This window comes from Dermochelys coriacea, chromosome 14, assembly GCF_009764565.3.
Source record: "Dermochelys coriacea isolate rDerCor1 chromosome 14, rDerCor1.pri.v4, whole genome shotgun sequence".
NCBI classification, from domain to species: Eukaryota; Metazoa; Chordata; order Testudines; family Dermochelyidae; genus Dermochelys; species Dermochelys coriacea.
Window position 1 is genome coordinate 30,544,415 of NC_050081.1, and position 22,916 is coordinate 30,567,330.

At 48.7% G+C, this 22,916-nt stretch overlaps 2 protein-coding genes across 2 annotated transcripts in view; one reads left to right on the forward strand and one right to left on the reverse strand.

Annotated features, from left to right (window-relative positions):
- Positions 1-22,916, forward strand: part of LOC119842502 (zinc finger protein 251-like) — a 503,489-nt gene that overhangs the window by 382,512 nt on the left and 98,061 nt on the right. The window lies entirely within an intron of this gene.
- Positions 15,084-22,863, reverse strand: LOC119842477 (zinc finger protein 345-like). The gene is made up of 4 exons (XM_038370680.2): positions 22,731-22,863; positions 17,995-18,073; positions 15,987-17,612; positions 15,084-15,778 (listed from the first exon to the last, which is right to left on the reverse strand). The coding sequence occupies exons 2-3, from the start codon at positions 18,062-18,064 to the stop codon at positions 16,054-16,056; spliced, it is 1,629 nt and encodes a 542-aa protein (XP_038226608.1). The 5' UTR covers positions 18,065-18,073; positions 22,731-22,863; the 3' UTR covers positions 15,084-15,778; positions 15,987-16,053.

A 22,916-nucleotide genomic window follows, 5' to 3' on the forward strand; every position in this document is an offset into this window, starting at 1 on the left:
TTTAATAAGGTTTGAGCTGTCACTGAAGTGTTTCCTGCAGTCAGGGCATTTATAGAGCTTCTCGCCAGTGTGAGTTCTCTGGTGGGTAATAAGAGTGGATCTCTGATTGAACCTTTTCCTGCCCTCACTGCATTAAAGGGTCTCTCATCTGTGTGCAGCCTCTGATGATCAATAAGGGATGAGCTCAAACTGAAGCTTTTCTCTCACTCAGGAAAGCTATGGGGTTTCTTTCCAGGGCTGATTCTGTTGGGCTTGGATATTTTTAGTTTTCCTCCGAGCTCTGCCAGTGGAAGTGACTTTACCCTGTGGTGCCTTTCCAGGGATTTTTTCCTGACTGTCTGGTCTGCATCGAGACTCCCAGACCACCATCTGCTCAGGACTCTGAGAAACCTTCCCTGATCATCCCAATAACCATTCATGTGGCTCTGCTTTCTGCTGAGAGTTCTTTTCCTTTTTATTCACCATCCCATCATCTATTGGAATAAAGAGGGAAAACTGAGCCCCGAATCATTCCTTGTGCTTGGAAACAGAGAGTCCTTGGAAAGTGAGCATGGCAGAAATAAATAATAATCGGAGCTGAAATTAGGGGCCAAAGCTACCACTTCTGTTTTCACCAGACTGATTTTTATCCAGCTACATTTATCTCAGGGTCACATCAACCTTGTCTCTAAGGGGACCTCTTACCCCTTCTTACTTCATACAAAGGGAGAGACTTTTCTGGGAAAAGCCTTCATCCCTTAAATCGGCACAGACCAGATGCAGTGTCAAAAGCATCAGAATTTGCTACCACAAGAAACCTGACATTGACGGTGTATTGTAGGTTTGCTTGCCTTTCAAAAAGGCATCCCGTGCTTTGCAAGCATAGGGGTAGAAAATCTGCCAGAGATGAGTCTCCTTTCCCCAGTCCCAAGTCCTTCTGGTATCAGTTTTGAGTTAAACTGGACTTAACTCTGCCCCCTGGAGCTAACATTAGCCGCTTGGATTGGTTCATTATTGGCAGTACCATAATAAGCAGATATGAGGTGGGACTAAGGGCATGGTTACACTTGGAGATGTAGAGCACTTTGAGTTAAACCAGCCTTCGGAGAGCGCAGTAGGGAAAGCGCTGCAGTCTGTCCAGACTGACTGCTTCAAGCGCACTGGCGTGGCCACATTTGTGGCACTTGCAGTGGCATTGGGCATGGTGCATTATGGGCAGCTATCCCAGCATGCAAGTGACTGCAACGTGTTTTTCAAATGGGGGGTGGAAAGGAGGATTGTGACAAGGAATGTGTTGTGTGTATGTGGGGGGAGAGAGAGTGGGTTTTTGGGTGGCTGAGAGCATGTCAGCATGCTGTCTTGTAAGTTCAGACAGCAGGAGATTCCCCCCCCCCCCACCGGCCTCTCTCTCTCACATGCAGCGTTCCACACTAATGGTTGCTTTGTCTCGGAGCAGATAAGCAGCTGGCTGCCAGAAACGGAGCTTTCAAAGGGCATTTCTGCATTCCTGTGTGATTCAAAAACAATGACAAGAGTGGCCCCTTGACTTAAGGGGATTATGGGACGTTTCTGGAGGCCGATCAGTGCGCAGTAACGCAACACCTCGTTCACATTAGTGCCCAGGCTTTGTAGCCAAGGGGAAGCAAATGTTATTCCACTCGCCGAGGTGGAGTACCAGGAGCACCCTAGCTGCGGAGTCAGAGCGCTCTACGTGCCTTGCCAGTGTGGATGGGGAGTGAGTTAGTGCTCCCGGGGCTCCTTTATTGTGCTGTAACTTGCACAATAGTGTAAGTGTAGCCAAGCCCTAAGAGACTCTGCTATTGCTTTTCTTTCTGTTCTATGCAGGTTTGTGTACCGTGCTCATCACCATGGTATGTGAGTGCCTTCCAGCTGTGTGTTAAGCCACACAACTACAGTACACATCTGCCAAGTGTTTGTTCTCTCACCCTCTCTTCAGAGGGAGAAGCGTGCAGAGTGTCTTTGTTAGGTCGTGGGTCTTTTTGATTTTTAATAGAAATATACCTGTAGCTGTGTGTATATTCGAGAAGGCTAAGGAAAGGAAACGCGCCTTGCACTGTCAGCACAGGTAACCCACCTCCCGAGAGGCAGTAGCTAGAGACGTAGCACTGTCTACACCGGGACTTAGGTCACTTTACCCATGTCACTCAAGGGTGTGGAATTTTTACTCCTTTGAGTGACATAGTTACACCATCCTAATTCCCTAGTTTCAGAGTAGCAGCCGTGTTAGTCTGTATTCGCAAAAAAGAAAATGAGTACTTGTGGCACCTTAGAGACTAACAAATTTATTTGAGCATAAGCTTTCGTGAGCTACAGTTCACTTCACCGGATGCATTTGGTGGAAAATACAGTGGGGAGATTTATATACACACACAGAGAACATGAAACAATGGGTTTTATCATACACACTGTAAGGAGAGTGACCACTTAAGATGAGCTATTACCAGCAGGAAGGAGGGGGGGAAGGAGGAAAACCTTTTGTGGTGATAATCAAGGTGGGCCATTTCCAGCAGTTAACAAGGAACAGAGGGGGTGGGGGGAGAAATAACATGGGGAAATAGTTTTACTTTATGTAATGACTCATCCACTCCCAGTCTCTATTCAAGCCTAAGTTAATTGTATCCAGTTTGCAAATTAATTCCAATTCAGCAGTCTCTCATTGGAGTCTGTTTTTGAAGTTTTTTTCTTGAAGGATAGCCACCCTCAGGTCTGTAATTGTGTGACCGGAGAGATTGAAGTGTTCTCCGACTGGTTTTTGAATGTTATAATTCTTGACATCTGATTTGTGTCCATTTATTCTTTTAAATACAGAGTAGGTGCCAATGTGTGTATGTGTGCCTGTGAGAGAGAGAGGGGGAGAACTGCTGTTTCATAAACAGTTGGTAGCATAGGCGCTGACTCTGTGGGTGCTCCGAGGCTGGAGCACCCATGGAAAAAAACTAGTGGGTGTTCAGCACTCACCAGCCACCTGCTGATCAGCTGCTCAGCAGTGGGTGGGAGGCGCTGAGGGGAGGGGGCAGAGCAGGGGTGGCAAGGGGCGGAGCGAGGGTGGGGTCTTCGGGGAAGGGGCAGAGTGGGGGCAGGGCCTCGGGGCAGAGCTGGGGTGGAGCACCCACCTGAAAAGTACAAAATTGGCGCTTGTTGTTGGCATTATGAACAAATAAACCATCCCCTCTTGTTTGATTCTTCCTGTGTTCAAGGAAACAGCCTTTTGTACATTCTCTGTAAATAAACAGGATTGCATCAAAGACACTTGGTCCCATCATTTCCTTCTCCTAACAGAAACAACTCACAGGGCCCCCAACTTTGGCTGACTGCTCAGGTCAAAAGGAGCAACAGAGGGTAAGCCTAGTGTAGGTAGCTCCTGCTTGCTACACATAACCTAAGACTGAGCTTTACCTTAGCAAAGAGGGTATTAGATTTAGGGTGTGTCTACATGGGAAGTTTAATCCAAAGCCTTGTGTTCTACTCCATGTAATTTGCAGTATAATAACGTGCGCACAGAACCCCTGTTCTGTTTTCACTTTGCATCGTTTTCCCCCCAGTGGAGTTTGCCATGAGCTGAGGGCATATCGTTCTCTGGGGGTATCCAATGGTCCTTTGGTTGGTTCTCTGAGCAGCATGCATCCTGGGGTTGTTTTCCCTCTGAATTGTGGGGTGCCAGCTGGGCTTAAATGAAAAAGAAAAGTCCCATGATTCCGCTGTCTCCGCCCGCTGCTTCTTTTCTGGACTGGCGGGTGCCATTTTTGAATTGCTGTCAGCCAGACACAACAATGCTCCGCACTGCTGCAGTGACGAGCACAAACGTGCACAGGCGGCTTGGGCTGCTTTATTGTACTCAAAGCCACATGGATTCAGCATTGGACTTTGCCTGTTGCACTACCGTGCAGATGACATGGGAGCAGGAACTATTCTACAGCAGCAGCAGCTCCTCTGGCAGCAGGAGGATGCTCCGAAGCGATGGCAGCAGGACCAGGAGGAAGAACAGGAGGATGCCGCTAAGCTGTTGGAAAAAAAGGACTGGATCCTGGATCACCTATGCAGTATTCAGCACCATTTCTGGACCCTGGAAACCTGCATGAATTGGTGGGACAGGATCATTCTGTAGAGCTGGGAGGACCAGCAGTGAAGACAGAACATAAGAACAGCTAGACTGGGTCAGATCAAAGGCCCATCTGGCCCAATGTCCTGTCTTCCGACAGTGGCTAATGCCAGGTGCCCCAGAGAGAATGAACAGAACAGGTAATCGTCAAGTGATCCAGCCCCTGTCGCTCATTCCCAGCTTCTGGCAAACTTGGGACACCATCCCTGCCCATCCTGGCTAATAACCATCCTCCATGAACTTATCTAGCTCTTTTTAACCCTGTTATAGTCTTGGACTTCACAACATCTTCTGACAAGGAGTTCCACAGGTTGACTGTGCCTTGTGTGAAGAAATACTTACTTTTGTTTGTTTTAAACCTGCTGCGTATTAATTTCATTTGGTGACCCCTAGTTCTTGTATTATGAGAAGGAGCAAATAACACTTCCTTATTTACTTTCTCCACACCAGTCATGATTTTATAGATCTCATTCATACCCCACCTTAGTCGTCTCTTTTCCAAGCTGAAAAGTCCAGTCTTATTAATCTCTCCTCACACGGAAGCTGTTCAATACCCTTAATCATTTTTGTTGCCCTTTTCTGTACCTTTTCCAATTCCAATATATTTTTTTGAGATGGGGCAACCAGACCTGCATGCAGTAGTCAAGATGTGGGCGTACCATGGATAAACTTTAGGATAGAGAAGGCTTCCTTCTTTGAGATCTGTGCAGAACTGGCCCTATAGCTTCAGCAACAGCGTGCTAACATGCAGCATCCTGCACCCATGGAGAAATGGGTCATCATTGCCATCTTGAAGCTGGCCACCCCATAACATTACCAGTCTGTAGCCAACCAATTTGGAGAATGGGGATATCAACTATTGGGTGCCATTCTCATGCAGGTCTGCTATGTCTTTGACAAGGTGCTATTTAACCAGCTCATGCTTAGGACACAGTTGATGGCTTTGCACACATGCGGTTCCCAAACTATATAGGTGCAATTGATGGACCCCATGTGCCAATCATTTACCTCCACCCCCCATCCCCACCAGAGTGCAGAATTTATAAACAGAAAGCCGCCTTTGTTCCTGGTGCTCCAAAGACTGGTGGACCAACTGTGGCAGGTTTACAGATATAAATACGGGATGGTTTGGGAAGGCCCATGATGCTAGGATCTTTCAGAACTCAATACTATTTACATTAATGGAGAAAGAACTGTTCGCCTCCAGGAGCATTGTTATACATTAATGATGTGGAGGTCGGTCTGGTTATTCTGGGAGACCCGACTTATTCCCTGATGCTCTGGCTAATGAAGCTATAGACAGACCGCCTGGACAGAAGGAAGGAACTTTTAAACTATCTCCCTAGTCTCTATTTGCCAGAAGCAGGGAATGGGTGACAGGGGATGGATCATTTGATGATTACCTGTTCTGTTCATTCCCTCTGGGGCACCTTGCATTGGCCAATCAGAAGACAGGATACTGGGCTAGATGGACCTTTGGTCTGACCCAGCGTGGCTGTTCTTATGTTCACCTGCTGTTAAATAAGCTTTGGAATAGAGAGGTTGTGCAATCCCCATCAATGAAGGTTTTTAAGAACAGGCTGGACAAAACCTGGCAGCGCTGGTCTAGGTTTACTTGGTCCTGCCACAGAGCTAGGGGCTAGACTTGATGACTTTTCGAGGTCCCTCCCAGCCTGACATTTGTATGATTCTATCACCGCAGTAGCTGCAGAACGGTAGGGAAGTGTGCATTTGAAAGGCAGGGGACACAGTTTATGAAATAGGTTAGAAGCAGCAGAACAAAAAGTGTTCCAACCATTATTACTGCACGTTGTGTTTTGCACGACATTTGTGAGACCATCACAATGGGTGGGAGGCTGAAGGGCGGAGACTTCCTCGGAGGTTTGAGCAGGCAGCAAGGTGCCCCACGGAAAACACAAATAGTGAGGGAATGCAGCCAGGAATGCCTGTTGTTTCTATGTTGAGTCCCATGGCCGAACCTGCCAGCCCAGAGGGGTTGTATTGGGAGACGGACATTGCGAGCACTGGGGTATTGTGGGTGGGTGGCTGAAATTCCACGTTCCCTAATTGCTTTTGCAAATCCCAACCATTATTTCAAGGATTTTCCATGTTAACTGCAATGATGGTTCGTAATGGATGTACTGGGAGTGGTCTTTATTATGAAACAACAACAAAATAAACCAATGGAAAAATTGTATCTTTGTATTTTGAAATACATTTAACTAACCCATCTACAAAAAAAAAGTTTGCCAGAAGCTGGGAATGGGCGACAGGGGATGGAACACATGATGATCACCTGTTCTGTTCAGTCCCTCTGGGGCATCTGGCATTGGCCATTGCTGGAAGACAGGATACTGGGCTAGATGGACCATTGATTTGACCCAGGAGGGCCATTCTTATGTTCTTAAAATAGCCTACTATACACAATCCTTTAATGCTGCAACAGTGCAAACAGAACTCAAAGTGCAAAAGTGAGAACATTTCAAACACAGCAGTTTGGGGGAAAGAGGGCACAAAGTGGCAGGGGCATATACACCATATATGCCTCTGGCTCTTCTTGTCCACATAGGCTCTGGGGTTTGAGTGCGGGGCTCTAAAATGCTGGACTCCCAGGTGCAAGTGTTTTGGGCACTCAGAGGCTGGTTCTGAGAGGCCCCTGGGTGCACTGCTGTGGGGAAATAGTGGTCCCAGGAGCCAGCATTGTCCAGGGGCTGAAGGACGTGGCTGGGCCCCAAATTACAGAACTGAGGGGCCTGATAGCCTAGCAGCAGCATGTTTTGCAGAAGGGCATTTTGGCTCAGGATAGCGTCTCTGCGTTGCCTGTGCATCTCTCTGGATTTTTCCACACTCTCCTTCACCATGGTGCTGCTCTCCTTAGCTACAGCTACTCTTTCCCTCACCACTGAAACTAAGGGTACATTGACACTGCGTTCTTGGCCAATTGCATGATCTGGGAGAGCTGCATTCCTTAATTCCTCTGGGGTCTCATGTACCGTCTCCCTTTCAGCCAGCCTGGTTTTCCTCTGCAACACCGCCATAAGCTCTGCGAGCATCTCCTCCCGAATCTTCCTTCTTCTCCTCCTTCATTTGGCCAGCCTGTCAGCTGTATATAGAAGCCCTGTCCGTGGTTTTCTGGCTGTAGCAGGTGCTGCGACCGTGGGAGTAGAGGGAAAGAACCCAGTCAGTCATTGTTTATCTCCCAGACATATCATGACAGCTTTTTTTTTTTAAGGATGTATATGTGACTCTCCCTGAGACTCTCCCGACTTTTTAAGGACACTCAGAGATGGCAAGTGGATGCAGGGTTCTAAGTGCATTTGGATTTCAGTCAACTGTATCTGCTTCCATGTTACAGGGGTGGGGCAGTGGGAGCTATGTTCCGGGTCGCTTTGCAGCTTTGCATGCTGGGGACCCTCCTATGGAGTCTGAGGTGTAAATAGGGGATTGGAAGGGGCATACAGGGGTGAGCTGGATAGTAATCTCCTCTCTATCCCCTTTAGGCCATCCTGATTCTCGATGATTTATGCTGAGGAGGGTGACTAGGAGGCAGGGAAGAATGGTCTAGTTCAAAGAGGCAAAGGGCAGACCATCGAGATGCACTGTGAAGTTATTCACTAGGACGTCCCCCCAGAAGTGCTGCAGAAGTGGAAGGGGTTGTAAGCTTTCCGGGGGCATAAGGGATGGGCAGCTGTTCCCTATAATGTGTGAAACAAAATGGAGCCATTTCTCAATCTGACGTTTTGCCAAATCTCTCCTGCAGACACAGGTGCTTTCTCCAGTGGGTGCTTCACCCTGCTCCGAGCCGAGCCCACCCACTCCTTCCTTTCCCCCAAGGCCCCACCCTCGCCCCGCCCTTGCTCTGCCCCTCCCCCAAGGCCCTGACCTTGCTCCACCTCTTTCCACCCCCGCTCCGCCCCTCACTCCGCCTCTTCCCACCCCTGCTCCGCCTCTTCCTGCTACCGCTCCACCCCCTCCCCGACTGCCTCCCACCAGCCTCCGAACAGCTGTTGCCTGGTGGGGCCTGAACACCCCCTATTTTTTTCCCCCCATGGGTGCTTGAGCCCCACAGATTTCACAGAATCAGCACCCTATGCCTGCAGATATGGAGCAAGTGCAGAGGGAAAAAAAAGATAGGGTTCTACAATGACTGTCAGCTACAGGGCATTTGTACCTCAGCTGGGAGCAGCATTGCTTGTGTCTTGTCCGGGTGCAATGTGCACTCATGTAAGTTACAAAAACCAACCCAGTTTCCTTTCCTGTAAGCGCAGTCTCAATAAACGGCTGGATTTTGCCCAAATCAGTGCTTCTGATATTCAAGTTGGCCAGGGAAGGTGGGGCAGAGGGGAGTAGGGTACAGACTGTGACTGCGCCATGCTAGCCGGTGCCTTAGGTGATGTGGGATTAGCTCACATCTGCCAACGATAATACTAAAAAAATACATTGTAAAAGTAGGGACTTACCTGCCAAAATTCCCTGCAGTTGATCTCCCTCATCAGGCCAGGCCTGGGTTTCCAGGTGGAACTCAGGGCAGGAAGCATTGTAGCAAGGCAGGACTGGGGCTAGCCATCCTGAGTCACAAAAAGACCCTGGCTCATGGGGGCAGCTTCTGTGGCATCCTCCTGGGCATCCCCTGATGGATCCTTGGTAGGGTGGGATGGGAGAGTTTGACAGCAGGCTTCCAGCAGCACCTGGGATGGTCATGCTATAATAGGAAAATCTGTTCAGTTAATCAACAAGTGAAAAAGTCCCATTTCCCCTGTTGGATTGTCTCCCTCGATCCCTCGTTTCAATGTACTTTCTCATGGGCTGCTTGACCTTTATCCAGCACTGGATGGCAGCCCTGACCCCTTGCGGACATCTGCTTTGCTACATCCACACAAAGGTCTCCATTCCTATGGCTGGCCAGAAGAGCTTCCTGAACCCATGGCGGTGAGATCCAGGGTCTCAGCACGGCTCCAAGCAGCTGTGGCAGTCATGCCGGGGGGGCTTCCAGACTGCTATCACCAGAATTACAATACACTGGGATCCAGGAGCAAATGGGCAAAATCTGGGAGAAGGGATGTCCTGGCAACTTCACACCAGAGTAGGGAGGACACACAAGTAAATGGACAGCTCAGTAACAGGTAACGTGCAAAGCACTATGGGATAGCTGTTGGAAGCGCAAGAAGCGGCACACAGCAATTGTGCACCCACCCACAGAAACAAGAGACAAACTAAATACAATTTGAAGCAAGCTACTTTGCAAGAGGACTCCAGAGCTCCTGCTAATGTGGAGTTAGTACATAGTGATGGGCTGAGCCATATGAATGCAAGCATTTTCAAACCAGATTAACTCAATTTCATCCTATTAAAAATCCCCTGTAGACAAGCCTTTATTCTTGAAGTGCTCAGGAACTCTGTAGGCTGAGCTGAGCGCACACACCCCTCCATTCTCCCCCACCCCAGACTCCCTGTGTGTCACCCTCTCATCCCTGCTATTTCCATCACTCCCTGCAACTGTCCCAAACCCCTCATTCATGCCAGCAGTTCTGAGTGCACCCCCATTCTCTCTCCCCCGCCAAAAATCTCACTTTTCCGCCTACTATTTCCTCCTGCCACTGATATTCTCCATGTGACATGCCCCTCAGGTGCCCCATATCATGGTCCCCCATTCTCACACATACACACACCATGCCAAGGGCTATGTCCAAGGCTCCACTAAACCCTCCCTCACCCCTGTCCATCCTCTCAATATACTGTAACATACAGACATCCCTGAATGACTTATCATGCAGACAAATAGTAAAGGTGTATGGGGGGGGGAAGAGGAAGGGGAGAAATGGGGGTGCACACCACCCTGGCATGGGGAGGAGAGAATGGAGGATGCTGGAATGGGGGGAGTGGGGAATGGGGCACACAGAGCTCCTATTGCTGTGGGGAAGCTGGAAGTATGTAATGAAGGTTCACAGGGCCCCTGCCACGAGGAGACAATGTGGTACCCAGAAGTGGGAGGAGCCACCCAGAGCCCCCGGCCTGGGGAGGGCAGCAGGGGACTCTAGCAGAGAGTCCCTGAAATAGAGGTGGGTGGCACACAGAGAAGTTGGGGCAGGGATGGGAGACAGACAGAAGGATGCAACTTTGGCCCGTGCCTTGAGCTTGGCCAACCTTAGCCATGATGTGGACTCCCCTAGATCTGGCTTAAGGAAAAGCTGGAGCTCTCAATACAGCGACAACAGTATACTGCCACGTACGACCCATCTGAGAACTGGGACGAGGCCATATGCCAGCATGTTCCACCGATGGAAACTGACAATTCTTTTAAAATCCAAAAGCCGGGGTGATCATTACCAACCTTGTTAGGGCAGTGGGTGTGTCAAATAGTGCACTGAATCCAGCCTCTTGACAGCTCGAGACATCCTTGCAGGTAGAGATGGGCTTCTGTATCTGGGCATTGGGCCACATGGCACCTTTAACAGTACGGCCATGGAGAGGGGGCACTGAGATGGACCATCCAGCAAGGAACACAAACCCCTCTGACACTCACACCCTATTTTGGCAACCACTGCAACTGACTTGCCCCCTCCCCTTGTGGTAGCTTGTATCCCCTCCCTATCCCTTTCTGCCAGTGCATCTCCCTCTTTCTGAACCCAGCGCCTGCACCCCCATGCCTGATTTTGTCCATCTGCCCCTCCCTCCTATTTCACCCTCTGCTGGACGTATTTTGGCCCCTGTACAATTTCTCTCCATCCCTCCCCTCCGGTTTGCCCCTTCTGCCCCCTTTAGCTGGTTTCACCACTGGGAGAAGAGACTGAAGAGGGCAGATGTTACCAAGCGGGCTCAGATCGCTCCAGCTGATCCATCCCAGCAAAGTAGCCAATTCTGTCGAGAAGCAGTTTTTGAAAAGAACGACGTGTGTAGTGTAGTAAATTGATCTGCCCAGGAATGGGTAATGCTCAGAACCTCTGCTGAAGCCACTGCCCTTCACCCTGCCTTTATTAGCCCTAAGATTCTGCGGACTGCTCTTGACAGGAGTTAAAAAGGGACAAAGGGAGCGAATCGGAGCAGGGGGGTGGCCAGGGTCTGACAGGGGGTGGAAATTGACTGGTCGGGGAGTCAAGCAGCTGGAGGCAGGGTTAGGATTTAACGGTTTACTGTAGTAGTTTACTACACTACACCGGCTCCTAGTTCACAATGGAGACAGCATCAGCAGCGTCTGACCCAAGAAGTTCAACCCCTGATATCCTGAGCAGAGAGAGCAAAGCAGCCTCCTCCTCCCCCTTTGCAACAAGCAGGGCCCCCGGTGCTACAGGAATTGGTGGGACACAGCCCCAGCTCGGTAACAGCTGGCCAGAAAGTGTCAGCAGAAGCAATGAAACTGCCAGCCCTGAGAGACAGGCTGCAGTTGGAACATGAACAAAAACTGGCAGAAATTCGAATGAGAGAGAAGCAAGCCTTGGCCCAGCTGGAAAAAGAAGCTTACAGGAGGCAAATGGAGCTGCTTGCTGCTGAGGAGCAACAGAAGACTCACCAGATGCAACAAGAAACTGCCAGACTTCAGCTCCAAATAAAAACAAAACAAAAAACACTGTCGCCAGGGGAGGGCTCTGGGTGCTGCAAAAGAGGGCTGCTCTCTCTGCTCAGCAGAGATTTATTGCTGCTGCCTCTCCTGTGACCCAGGAGCCCACCCAGCTGAGCAGGAGACTGCGACAAGCCATGGGGTCCCCTCAAACTGGAGTGATGGGTAAATCTCCCCCCCCGGATTTCAGCACTGACAGGGACATGCTGGCTCCATCACCCACAGCAGGTCTGAAAGGAGTGAGTGAGGCAGAGCCTGGTGCTAATGAACAGTGCATTAGGGGATTCTTTTATTAGAGCCTGCACCCCAACGCACACCCATATGGGGCAGAATTAACCAGGCACCTTGATTTTGGCCTAATTCTGAGCGCTTGACTGAGCAACCTTAATGACCTTCTTCAGCATTCACGTCGCACTCCCCATCAGTACCTGGCCCCGGACTGGAAAGCTAATGATCCAACCAGTCCACCAAATTTGGTGATGAATCTTGGTCACATGGTGCATATGCTAAGAAGAATGTAGCGTTTTGTGCGTCATATGGATATAAATCCTCTCTGATCCGATTCGTCTATATAATTATCTAACTTGCAGATCTAATCCCTTCTAACATTGCCCCTGCTCCTTCTAATCATCAAATATTGCCATGACATCTATGGTAACCATACATCCCGTTTTTGCCAGGACAATCCCTTTATTAAGCCCTGTCAGGGCTCTCCCAGCTGTTTTGGCAAAACTGGGCATTTGTCCTGTTTGCTCTTGCCAACTTCCATCAGTTGGCAAGAGCAAACAGGACAAATACCCAGTTTTGTCAAGAAACTGGGGTGCACAGGAACATGCAAGGGGGTGAGCAATGATGCCAGCCCCAGGCAGGCCTTGGTTGAGCAGTGACGCCAGCCCCTTGCGGGGAGGGGGGCTCAGGTGAGTTGCTCGGGCCAGCCCAGTGCGAGTTGGGGAGGGATCCTTGAGCTAGCCCCACATGGTGTCCCATTTTCCCTTCAGGAAATATGGTCACCCTAGTGATATCAGAGCCATGGTTTCAGCCCCACAAATAAAAAGAAAATACTGTTGAGTTTGTGAAATATTCTGGGGCTGGGGGGGAGAGGGTCAAAGGGCTGCATTGTGGGAACTCATTGCTGAAATTATCCCACATTCCATGAGGAACAGCCAATTTCAAGACATTCGGTGCAAGCATATGGGCTTGAGAGCAGTCAGAGGAGTCATTGTTTAACCAGATTCTCACTCTTAACTATAACATAGCTGGTTCACACACTCATCATCCCCATCCCAGACAGACCTCCCCAGCTAGGCCTCTTGCACACCCAGTCCACCCCCTCCAATTCTCCACCCTCACCCCTGCGCAGGGGTGATATGTACCTTACCTTGCCATTCCTCGTTTCCAGACATTACAGTTTAGTCACTCTCTGCTTTCTGGAAGGTGCTGGTCATAGGTTCATAGCAGCTTTGCAAAAAATGTCGTCTTGTCCGGCTCAGGCAGGCTCTTTTTAAACAGAGGGCAAATGGAGATAGATAGGAAAGGGAAGGAAAAGGACACAGGAGGGACGGGGCAGCAGCAGGAACTCATTTCCCATGCCAAGTGCAGCTCAGAACCAAGCCGGAGAGAGAGGAGATGGTGATATCATCGGTTCCCTCTCTCTGGCCCGGTCACAATGCCTTTCAGGATCAGGAACATGAAGGTCCAATAGCATCATAATCGATCTCGAGGTCCTGTCTTCCAGTTCACCTGTTTCTATATTTTGCTCCTCCCCCAATAAAATCGCTCTTTAAGGACCCCCAAAGGGTGTGATGGGTGGAATAGCCCATCCCCTCTGTCATAGGGTGACTGGCAAAAAAGGGAGCAAGGTCCAGTGCAGAGCCATATTTGGCCATAAGGGGGTGCTATAGAGAATAGGCACATCCATTTCCATATGGTGTAGACTGCAGGACTGAGAGACTCCTCCGGTCGAGGAGGGAAGAGAGACCAAGTTGGAGTGTAGGGCAGGAGCACCGACCACTGGAGTTCCAGCTCCAATTGCTGGGAATTCCCAGGCTTCCGCAGCAACATGCCGAGGAGATCCAACAACAGGAAGAGATCGGCCACCCCCAAGGCAGAAAGGGAGAGACCTGGAGGTACGTAGGGCCAGTGGGCAACAGGGACACTTAAGCTGGATTTGCCAATAGATGCATCATGATGGTAAATTCTGCTACTGCACAGGACCCTATGGAAACAGGGAAGGCCCAGACTCTTAAAGATACTGTGCTAAGGGGTGACGGGCCTTCTTCTATTATGGGACTGAAACAAAGGATATGGGGACCCCGTTTGGACAAAGGAAGAATAAGACCCTGGGTAGTGTGTTTTTTTGGGGGAAAATGAAGCACATAAAAAGCCGCAACCCCCACCCCATCTCAAACTTTGGGAGCTGGAACTATTGCTCTGGGAAAGACAGGCTTCAAAGTGTTTGGGAACTTGGACTACCAAGGGAAAAGGTCCCAAATTTAACATAAGAATGGCCACGCTGGGTCAGACCAATGGTCCCTCTAGCCCAGTAGCCTGTCTTCAGACAGTGGCCAAAGCCAGGTGCCCCATAAGGAATGAACAGAACAGGTAATTATCAAGTGATTCATCCCTTGTCGCCCATTCCCAGCTGCTGGCAAACACAGGCTAGATGGGGCAGGAGAACTTGGGTAATGTATGTAATTTCTACAGGAACCAAAGCAGACCCTGCGCGCTGAAATGATTCCACTGGAGAAGAGCTCACTGAGATACTCTGAACAAGACCAGGATTCCCTGACTAGGGGTGTCAGAAAACGGGTGGAACTTGTTTCACAGGTTCTGGAAGCTCAAATATATGCTGATAACCAAACCCCTTATATGAGCACCAACCACCTTAGCAAACTACAGGGTCAGATGGAGCCGCTCTGGCAGAAATGGACAATGGGACAAAAACTTCTCAGCCCACCTCAGTTTCAACACTGTGTAGGGCTGACAGGCCGCTGGCTCCCAATATTCTCCATCCCTACATTTCCCCTACATTTCCCCTCCCCCTCCCCTTGGCCTCAGAGGAGTCTTCCTCTCAAAAAACTACCAGTTCAATTTCTTTGATGTGTTCTGGAAATACTCTTCCATCCCCGGAGAGTTCACTTGAACATTTTTAGAATGGGAGAGGTTTTCTATTTGAAGACAGAAGAGGGAGGGGCTGAAAGCCAGATCCCGGTTGCTTTGTCAATGATGGACAGGAGACACCAAAAAGGAAACAAGAAGATGATGTAGAGCTGTTTGCCCCTTGCGAGTTGATTTTCTCAAAAAAATAAAATATTATATATTTTTAACATAACCCACTCTGCAATGTCTTTATCCAAAACAGGAGGGTTTGGGGAACAAGGCGAAAAAATAACTTGTTGGGGAAAAAACATTTGCATGAAAGTCACTGAATAAAATTTACAAAAACAAAAATGACATTTAATGAGAGTGAAGGTTCCAGCAGGATTCACCTGCCCACCCAAAACCTTAGAACATGAGAAGAAGGGAAAAGACTTGTTACACTGATCACAGCATCTCAGATCATATGCACCCATGCTTCATGAGGCCTTCAGTTCCATCTCTAACAGGAACCCAAAAGTAACATGCATCCAACTTCATCCCACTCATGCTGTAACACAAAACCCAACTGGTGAACTAGTACTAATACAGCTTCTCTCATTGGCTACTGTCAGAAGACAAGATACTGGGCTAGATGGACCTTTGGACTGACCCAGTATGGCCAATCTTATGTACCCCACAGTATCAACAGTTCAGCACATCCTATCTCTCACAGCCCATGCGTTTGGGAATTAATCTGCTTTGACAGCGTGCAGGTCACTGCAGAGGTTTTGTGTCAGAGCGTGAGTTGGATGGCAGTGTGGGCATGTTGCTTTTCAATCGCTGTTGGAGAAGGAAAACTTTTAGACTCTACGACAGTTATTCCCCCACCTCCCATCCCACTCTCCAAGTTCCCTCTCCCATTGGCTGGGCCCATCCAGCAATGACCCAATTTCAAAATACTCCATTCACCTCCTGTGCTCCAGCATCCACCATCCTGCCTCATGGGTCCCAAGTCTCTCAATGCCCCAGCACCCATCCTCAGCCACCTATAGGTCTCAAAAAGAAAAGGAGTACTTGTGGCACCTTAGAGACTAAAATTTATTTGAGCATAAGCTTTTGTGAGCTACAGCTCACTTTGAAGTGAGCTGTAGCTCATGAAAGCTTATGCTCAAATAAATTTGTTAGTCTCTAAGGTGCCACAAGTACTCCTTTTCTTTTTGCGAATACAGACTAACACGGCTGCTACTCTGAAACCTATAGGTCTCACAATCGCCAGGTGAGTGAGTTGAGCAGAACTATGAAAAAAAACCACTGTGACCATCTATCCCGTGTGGATTTTCTGATGCCTTATGAGGTGGGAGCTCTGACGGAAGCTTTTCCCACACTCAGGGCATTTATAGGGTTTCTCTCCTGTATGGATCCTCTGATGCGTTTTAAGAAGCGAGTTCGACTGGAAGCTTTTCCCACATTCACTACATTTAAAAGGTCTCTCCTCAGTGTGGATTTTCTGGTGTCTAATAAGGCCTGAGTTCACACTGAATCGTTCTCCACAGTCGGGGCATTTATAGGGCCTGTCTTCTGAGTGGATTCGCCGGTGTCTCCGGAGGGTTGAGCTGTCATTGTACCTTTTCCCACAGTCCAGGCATTTAAAGGGTTTCTCTCCTGTATGGATTCTCTGATGTTTCATAAGGGCTGAGCAATGACTGAAGCTTTTCCCACACTCAGGGCAGTTATAGGGTTTCTCTCCTGTGTGGATTCTCTGGTGTTTAACAAGGGCTGAATTCATACTAAAGTTTTTTCCACAGTCGGGGCATTTATAATGTGTTTCTGCCGTGTGGGCTCCCTGATGTGCAACAGGCGCTGGCCTTCGTTTCTCTCCAGTGTGCATTCTCTTATGTTTAATAAGGCCTGAGCAGTCACTGAAGCTTTCCCCACAGACTAGGCATTTATAGGGTCTCTCTCCAGTGTGGCTCCTCTGATGTCTGGTAAGGTGGGAGCTCAGACGAAAGCTATTCCCGCAATCAAAGCATTTATAGGGTTTTTCTCCCGTGTGGATTCTCTGATGTGCCGTGAGGTCTGAGCTCACACTGAAGCTTTTCCCGCAGTTGGGGCATTTATAAGGCTTCTCTCCAGTGTGGACTCTCTGATGTACAATCAGGATCGATCTCCGATTGAAGCTTTTTCCACACTCAAGGCACTTAAAGGGTCTCTCTCCCGTGTGGATTCTCTGATGCACAAGGAGGTCTCTACTCACACTAAAGTTTTTCCCACAGTCGGAGCATTTGTAAGGGTTGTCCACCATGTGGGTGGCCTCATGTGCAAGAAGGTAGGAGCTCACTCGGAATCTTTTCCCACATTTGAGGCACTCATAGGGTTTCTCTCCTGTATGGATTTTCCGATGGGTACAAAGGGTCGAGCTCAGACGGAAGCTTTTCCCGCAGTCGGGGCAGTTATAGGGTTTCTCTCCTGTGTGGATTCTTTTATGTTTAATAAGGGTTGATCTCACAGTGAAGCTTTTACCACATTCGGGGCATTTATAGGGCTTCTCTCCAGTGTGAATTCTCTGATGCGTAATAAGAAATGACCTCCGATTGAAGATTTTCCCACACTCAAGGCAGTTATAGGGTTTCTCTCCCATGTGGATTCTCTGATGGGCTTTTATACTTTTAGATTTCCTGAGAGCTCTGCCTGTGGCACTGGCTTTACCATGTGACTCCTCTACGGGAATTTTCCCCAGATCTTTTGAACTGCATTGACTCTCGTAGGTTGCCACCATCTCAGGACTCGGGGAAATGCTCTCTTCAGATCTTCCCAATAGCCTCCCATCTGCTTCTGCTTCCCGCAGGCAATTCTCCTCCTTTATCTTCACCATCCCATCCTCTGCTGGAATAAAGAGGGAAAATTGAGACCCGAGTCATTGCTTGTGCTGGGAAGTAAAGAATCCTCAGAAAAGGGAGATGGCAGAAATAAATAACAATGATATAATCTGAAATAAGGTGCCAAATCCCCCAAAGCAGAGGGACCAGTTCTGCTTCCGCATGGCAGCTGAGCACTGAGAAAGAAAGGGGACGAGGGGGAAGAGAGGTGTATTCATGTGTCAGTCAGGGTGTGAGGGAAGCTGACATCTGCCAGGAGGATACAACCCCTGCTGGGAAAACCCTGACATGGGTGAGAAGGTACAGAACTGAGGGACCTTTTTGAGAATCCCAGCCGTTTTCTTCACTCACTCATGGTTTCCAAGTTGGTTTAACATACTCCTCACCTGCACAGGTTTCTCTCAGGATCTCCCCTTCCTCTTCATCCAAGGGGCCCAGCTCCTCCCCTGGCTCCATCGAAGAGATCTATAGTAGAAATAGCCCTGGGTTAGATGGAGTGTGGCCTCCCTGCACATGGGGTGAGTTTATTCACTCATGTGTATCCATGTGTGATTTTTACTGATTTTTTAGCAGTTGAGTCATCTTGAAAAGTGAAGAGTTAAAATCAGACTCGTGGTTTTTCTATGAAGGAAATGAAGCTTTAATTCTCCCTCTGGTCACACACCAATGCCACATTGTGCTGTTGGTTTAGCAGGGCTCACTGCATGCTGCCAGGTGTGAGGCAATGAGGCCTAGTGGATATGGTACTAGGCAGACCCTCATGAGAACTCTAATATACACCCAGCTCTGTCATTGACCTGAAAAGCAATATTTCCATCCCCAAGTTTCCATATATCAGGAGCAGATCTCAAAAATCATGAGATTTCCTGAGGAAAAAAGTGATTTAAATAAAGATAAACCAATAATAATATATTCTGGGTTCTTTTCTTCCAAGTCTGGCAGTCTTTTGGGATCACTTTTTCTGCTACCATCATGGCTAAAATTTTATTTTGTTTATTTTCTTAAATGAAAGCTGAGATACTCTTGTAATTGCAGGACTCCTTGAACTGAGATTTTATTAACTCCCCCGCCCACTCCCCCGACACTAAGTATCATGAGACAAATATCAGAAGCTGACAACACACAGACAGGGAGATAGAACTACAGATACTGGTTGTGGTATTTAAAAGTGATTAGTCATTTTGGGTACCTCTGATGGAGAAGGCCCAACCTGAGATGCCAGAAAAGGGCTTGACTGAAAATTAATGAGACTTAGGCTCTGAAATCAATTAGGCATTTTTGATATGATCATCCGAGAAGCATATACTAAGCAATTCCACCCTAGATAAAGATACATTTAAATGAAATTTTATTCTGTTACTTATTTAAATAAAAGTGAGTGCAGCACACAGAAAAAATTCCTTTCCATCCTAGCTCTGACCAGCCCAGTTACTCTTTGTAGGGTGACACGAACAGCCCTTCCAGTCTGGAGTCCCCCCAAATACATTCTCGCTGTGTTCTTAATTATCAGACACTCGGACTTTTCCCGTCTGGCTCATAACCCCTGGCGGTGTGAAACTGGCTCCACAGATACCAGCATGCTTTGGCACAAACACTCCACACAATTTACACACCAGACACCTGTTTGGGATAAAAATAAATGAAAAATTTATGTAACAGAAAAACCCAGTTTCAAAGATGAAAGAATAGGGGAAAGCAAAAAGTTACGCAGAAAATAAACAAAAAGATGTAAGTTCAGGCTTTACATTTTCACATTAAATAAAATCCCTTTTCTAACAGGAGTTACCTATTGCCTTAAAAGAGTTTCCCAGCATGTCCACTAGCTATAAGAGAAAGTCAGCATTCACAGACAGCCTCCCTCCTTGAGACTGTCCCTCAAGTTCTGGATAAAAAACCCTCAGTCCCAACCTGCTTTTAAAAACCTCTCTCCCCTACTCCCCCCAAGTCCCTGGTGACTCATGGTTAAACAGAACAGGACAGGAAGGAGTTTTCCCAGTGTTCCAGAGCTGTGTTGCTCTTCCCAATCTCAAATTGTCTCAATCTCTCTCCACTAGCTCTAATGGCCAACCACTGACCCTTCCCAGGCTGGACAGTGGGTAGCCACTTGAAGTTTCGTGCAAAAAACTGGTTTGGGAGACGCCCCTCCCTGCTTGAGTGCTTTGCTGTGAAGTGGAGCTGAAGTTGCATCACAGATTATGAGCACAGGCTTCTATATACACAAATACATAAATTCATAAGGACAGTCTGTATGTATATCTCAGTAGTTCTCAAACTTTTGTACTGGTGACCCCTTTCACATAGCAAGCCTCTGAGTGCGACCCCCCCTAGATATATTAAAAAATGTTTTTAATTTATAATACCATTATAAATGCTGGATGCAAAGCAGGGTTTGGGGTGGAGTCTGACAGCTCGTGACCCCCGGAGGGGTCCCAACCCCCAGTCTGAGAACCCCTGGTATATCTCATAACAGCCAGCAGGGTTCAGAACATTACAAGCTTTCATAAAAGACCTCGCTGAATATGTTTTTATCGTGCAATGACACAGCATGCAACCAGTTGGTTTAACTGCTTACTTATGTGGGTTCAAACCTTCTGTTCTCCCATTTGTGTGTCTGGACCCTGACTGTCATACCATGATCCAGTGGTTAGGTTATTAACCTGGGATGCAGGAGACCTTGCTCTGCCACAGACTTCCCCGTGTGACTCTGAGAAAGTCACAGTGTCTCTCTGCTGCAGCTTCCCAGGTGAGGACAATAGCATTTCCCTATCACACGGGGCAAATGGTGGATAAATACATTAAAACTGCCAAGATCCTCAAATACTGTGGTGATGTGGGCCAGGTAAGTACCTTAGTTAGAATTTTCCAAAAATATGGAAGATAAGTATTTAACTATGAACAAGATAATTATTACAACATTTATATCCCTATGGTTAATAGTTAGGGCCCTACCAAATTCATGGTTCATTTTGGTCAACGTCACGGTCATAGGATTTTAAAAATAATAAATTTCATGATTTCAGCTATTTAAATCTAAAATTTCACTGTCTTGTAACTGTAGGAGTCCTGACCCAAAAGAGGGTAGTGGGGGCATTGCAGGGTTATTGTAGGGGGGTCGTGATATTGTCATCCTTACTTCTGTGCTGCTGTTGGCAGCAGCACTGACTTCAGCGTTGGGCAGCTGGACAGTGGCATCTGTTGGCCAGGAGCCCAGCTCTGAAGGCAGCGCCATGGTCAGCAGCAGCATAGAAGTAAGGATGGCCTGGTATAGTATTGCCACCCTTACTTCGGTGGTGCTGCTTTCAGAGCGGGGTGCCTGGCCAGCAGCCACCGCTTTCCAGCCACCCAGCTCTCAAGGCAACGCAGAAGTAAGGGTGGCAATACCACAACCCCTTACAATAACCTTGCAACCGCCCCACCCCCTTTTGAGTCAGGACCCCCAGTTTGAGAAATGTTGGTCTCCCCTGTGAAATCTGTATAGTATAGGGTAATAGTACACAAGAGACCAGATTTCATGGTCCGTGACGTGTTTTTCATGGTTATGAATTTGGTAGGGTCCTATTAATAGTGGATACACACACACCATTTTATTTTTCCAGCTAAGGATGGGGGGAGGGGGAAAGACTCCACACTGCTCATATTTAGGTGTCAGTTCATTTTTCCAGTCCTAGTGCAAAATAAGTGATCAACTTATTTGCATATATGAGGCCAGATGAAGTACATCAAGAAAAGCAACCACATTGGTAGATACAATTATCAACAATCAGCCACAGAATTTAAACGACAATTATATTGGTTTGGTCGCCAACACGACAGAACTTCACGGAGTTTTGACCCTCCCGAGGAAGAGGCGACATACCCCTGTCTGCAGGGTCAATTTAGTACAAGTGAAAAGGGGGAGGGGGAAAGAACTGTAGAACGACCAATATTCTAAATTGTCACAATCCACGATAGTCCAGGTTACCCTTCTGCATACAATGTTTTTCTCTGTACAAGTGATCAAAATATATATAACAACTTTAAATTAAAATAAGGAATTAGTAGCCCTCAAATTCCTTGTTGACATCTGAGGTTGGCATTATAGTGAGCTCAAATATTCCAGAAATGGGAGGTATTGTCACACTGGAACACACCTACTGACAGAGCCTGCTTCAGGAGAGAAACTGGAATCATTTCAGCCAGGGATCATCAAATATTTTTTGTCAAGGTCCAAATTTCTTGGTTAAGATATGGCCAAGGTCCAGACTCCAGAGAAAATAATAAAACAACAACAACGACAATAATGAATAAAAAATATTTTTTTTTTGAATGAGGTCCATTCAAAAGCATCTGGCGGTCCAGTTTTGGCCCATGGTGTGCCTGTTGGATACCATGATTTGAGCCCCCGTGTCTCCCTTTACAGCAGGGAGCAGATTTGGATGGCCAGGGAGGGAAGTGACTCCAGCAGATGTTATTGAACATATTCAGACGGCTGAAGCCTGCGCGGTAACAACATCAAAGTAACAAATTGTGACCAGCAGCAGTTTGTAATATAATTCTGGCCCCTCCTACCAGGACTAAACCTAATGAGACATTTTTAATCTCTCCCCCCCTCCCTCCTAGGGCACAGAATCTCTGAACCAAACCCCGGAAAGGAGCAGAATCAAAGGAGCCGCTCTGGGGGTCCCCCGACACGGTCCCCAGGGCAGCGCATCCCCCCAGCAGCGCGGGGACCAGGCAGAGGCAGGAACTGGCTTTTCCTCTCCCTGCTCCTCCCCTTGTCCCGGGAAAGTCAATATCCCCGGGGCGCTGCAGGGACCGGGGCTGGGAGCCGGGAACCTCCCTCCCCACTGATTGCTCCGGCTGCCCCTGCCAGTCTCCGCCCCTGTCTCCCTCCTGCCCCCTCCCCTCCCCGCGGCTGGGAGACTCGCTCCCTGGCTGGCCCCGGCCCGGGGCGGTCGCTCTCCCGGCGCTGGCTCGGCTCCTGCCGGCGCTCAGGGGGGCAGAGCCTGGGGGTGGGGGTCAGCAGCTCCGGGACTCGCAGATCCCCGGCCCCCCGGGAGCAGAGCTGGGGCGAGGAGGGGCCGTTGGGGCAGAGTCACTTTCCTGCCCGGCCCCGGCCCTTCCCCCGGGTCTCCCCCCTCACCTGCAGGCTCCGGCTCGGGGGCTGGTGTCGGCAGAGCCCGCGGCTGGTTGCAGCCCCCGCAGAAAGTCCCCCCGGCCGGGCCCCGAGGGGCGCTAGGGAAGGGCTCTCCCCGCACGGAGCCCGCTGGGCAGCAGCAGCGGCTCAGCCCGGGCTCCCGGCGCATACGCCAGGCCGGCGGCACCGTCT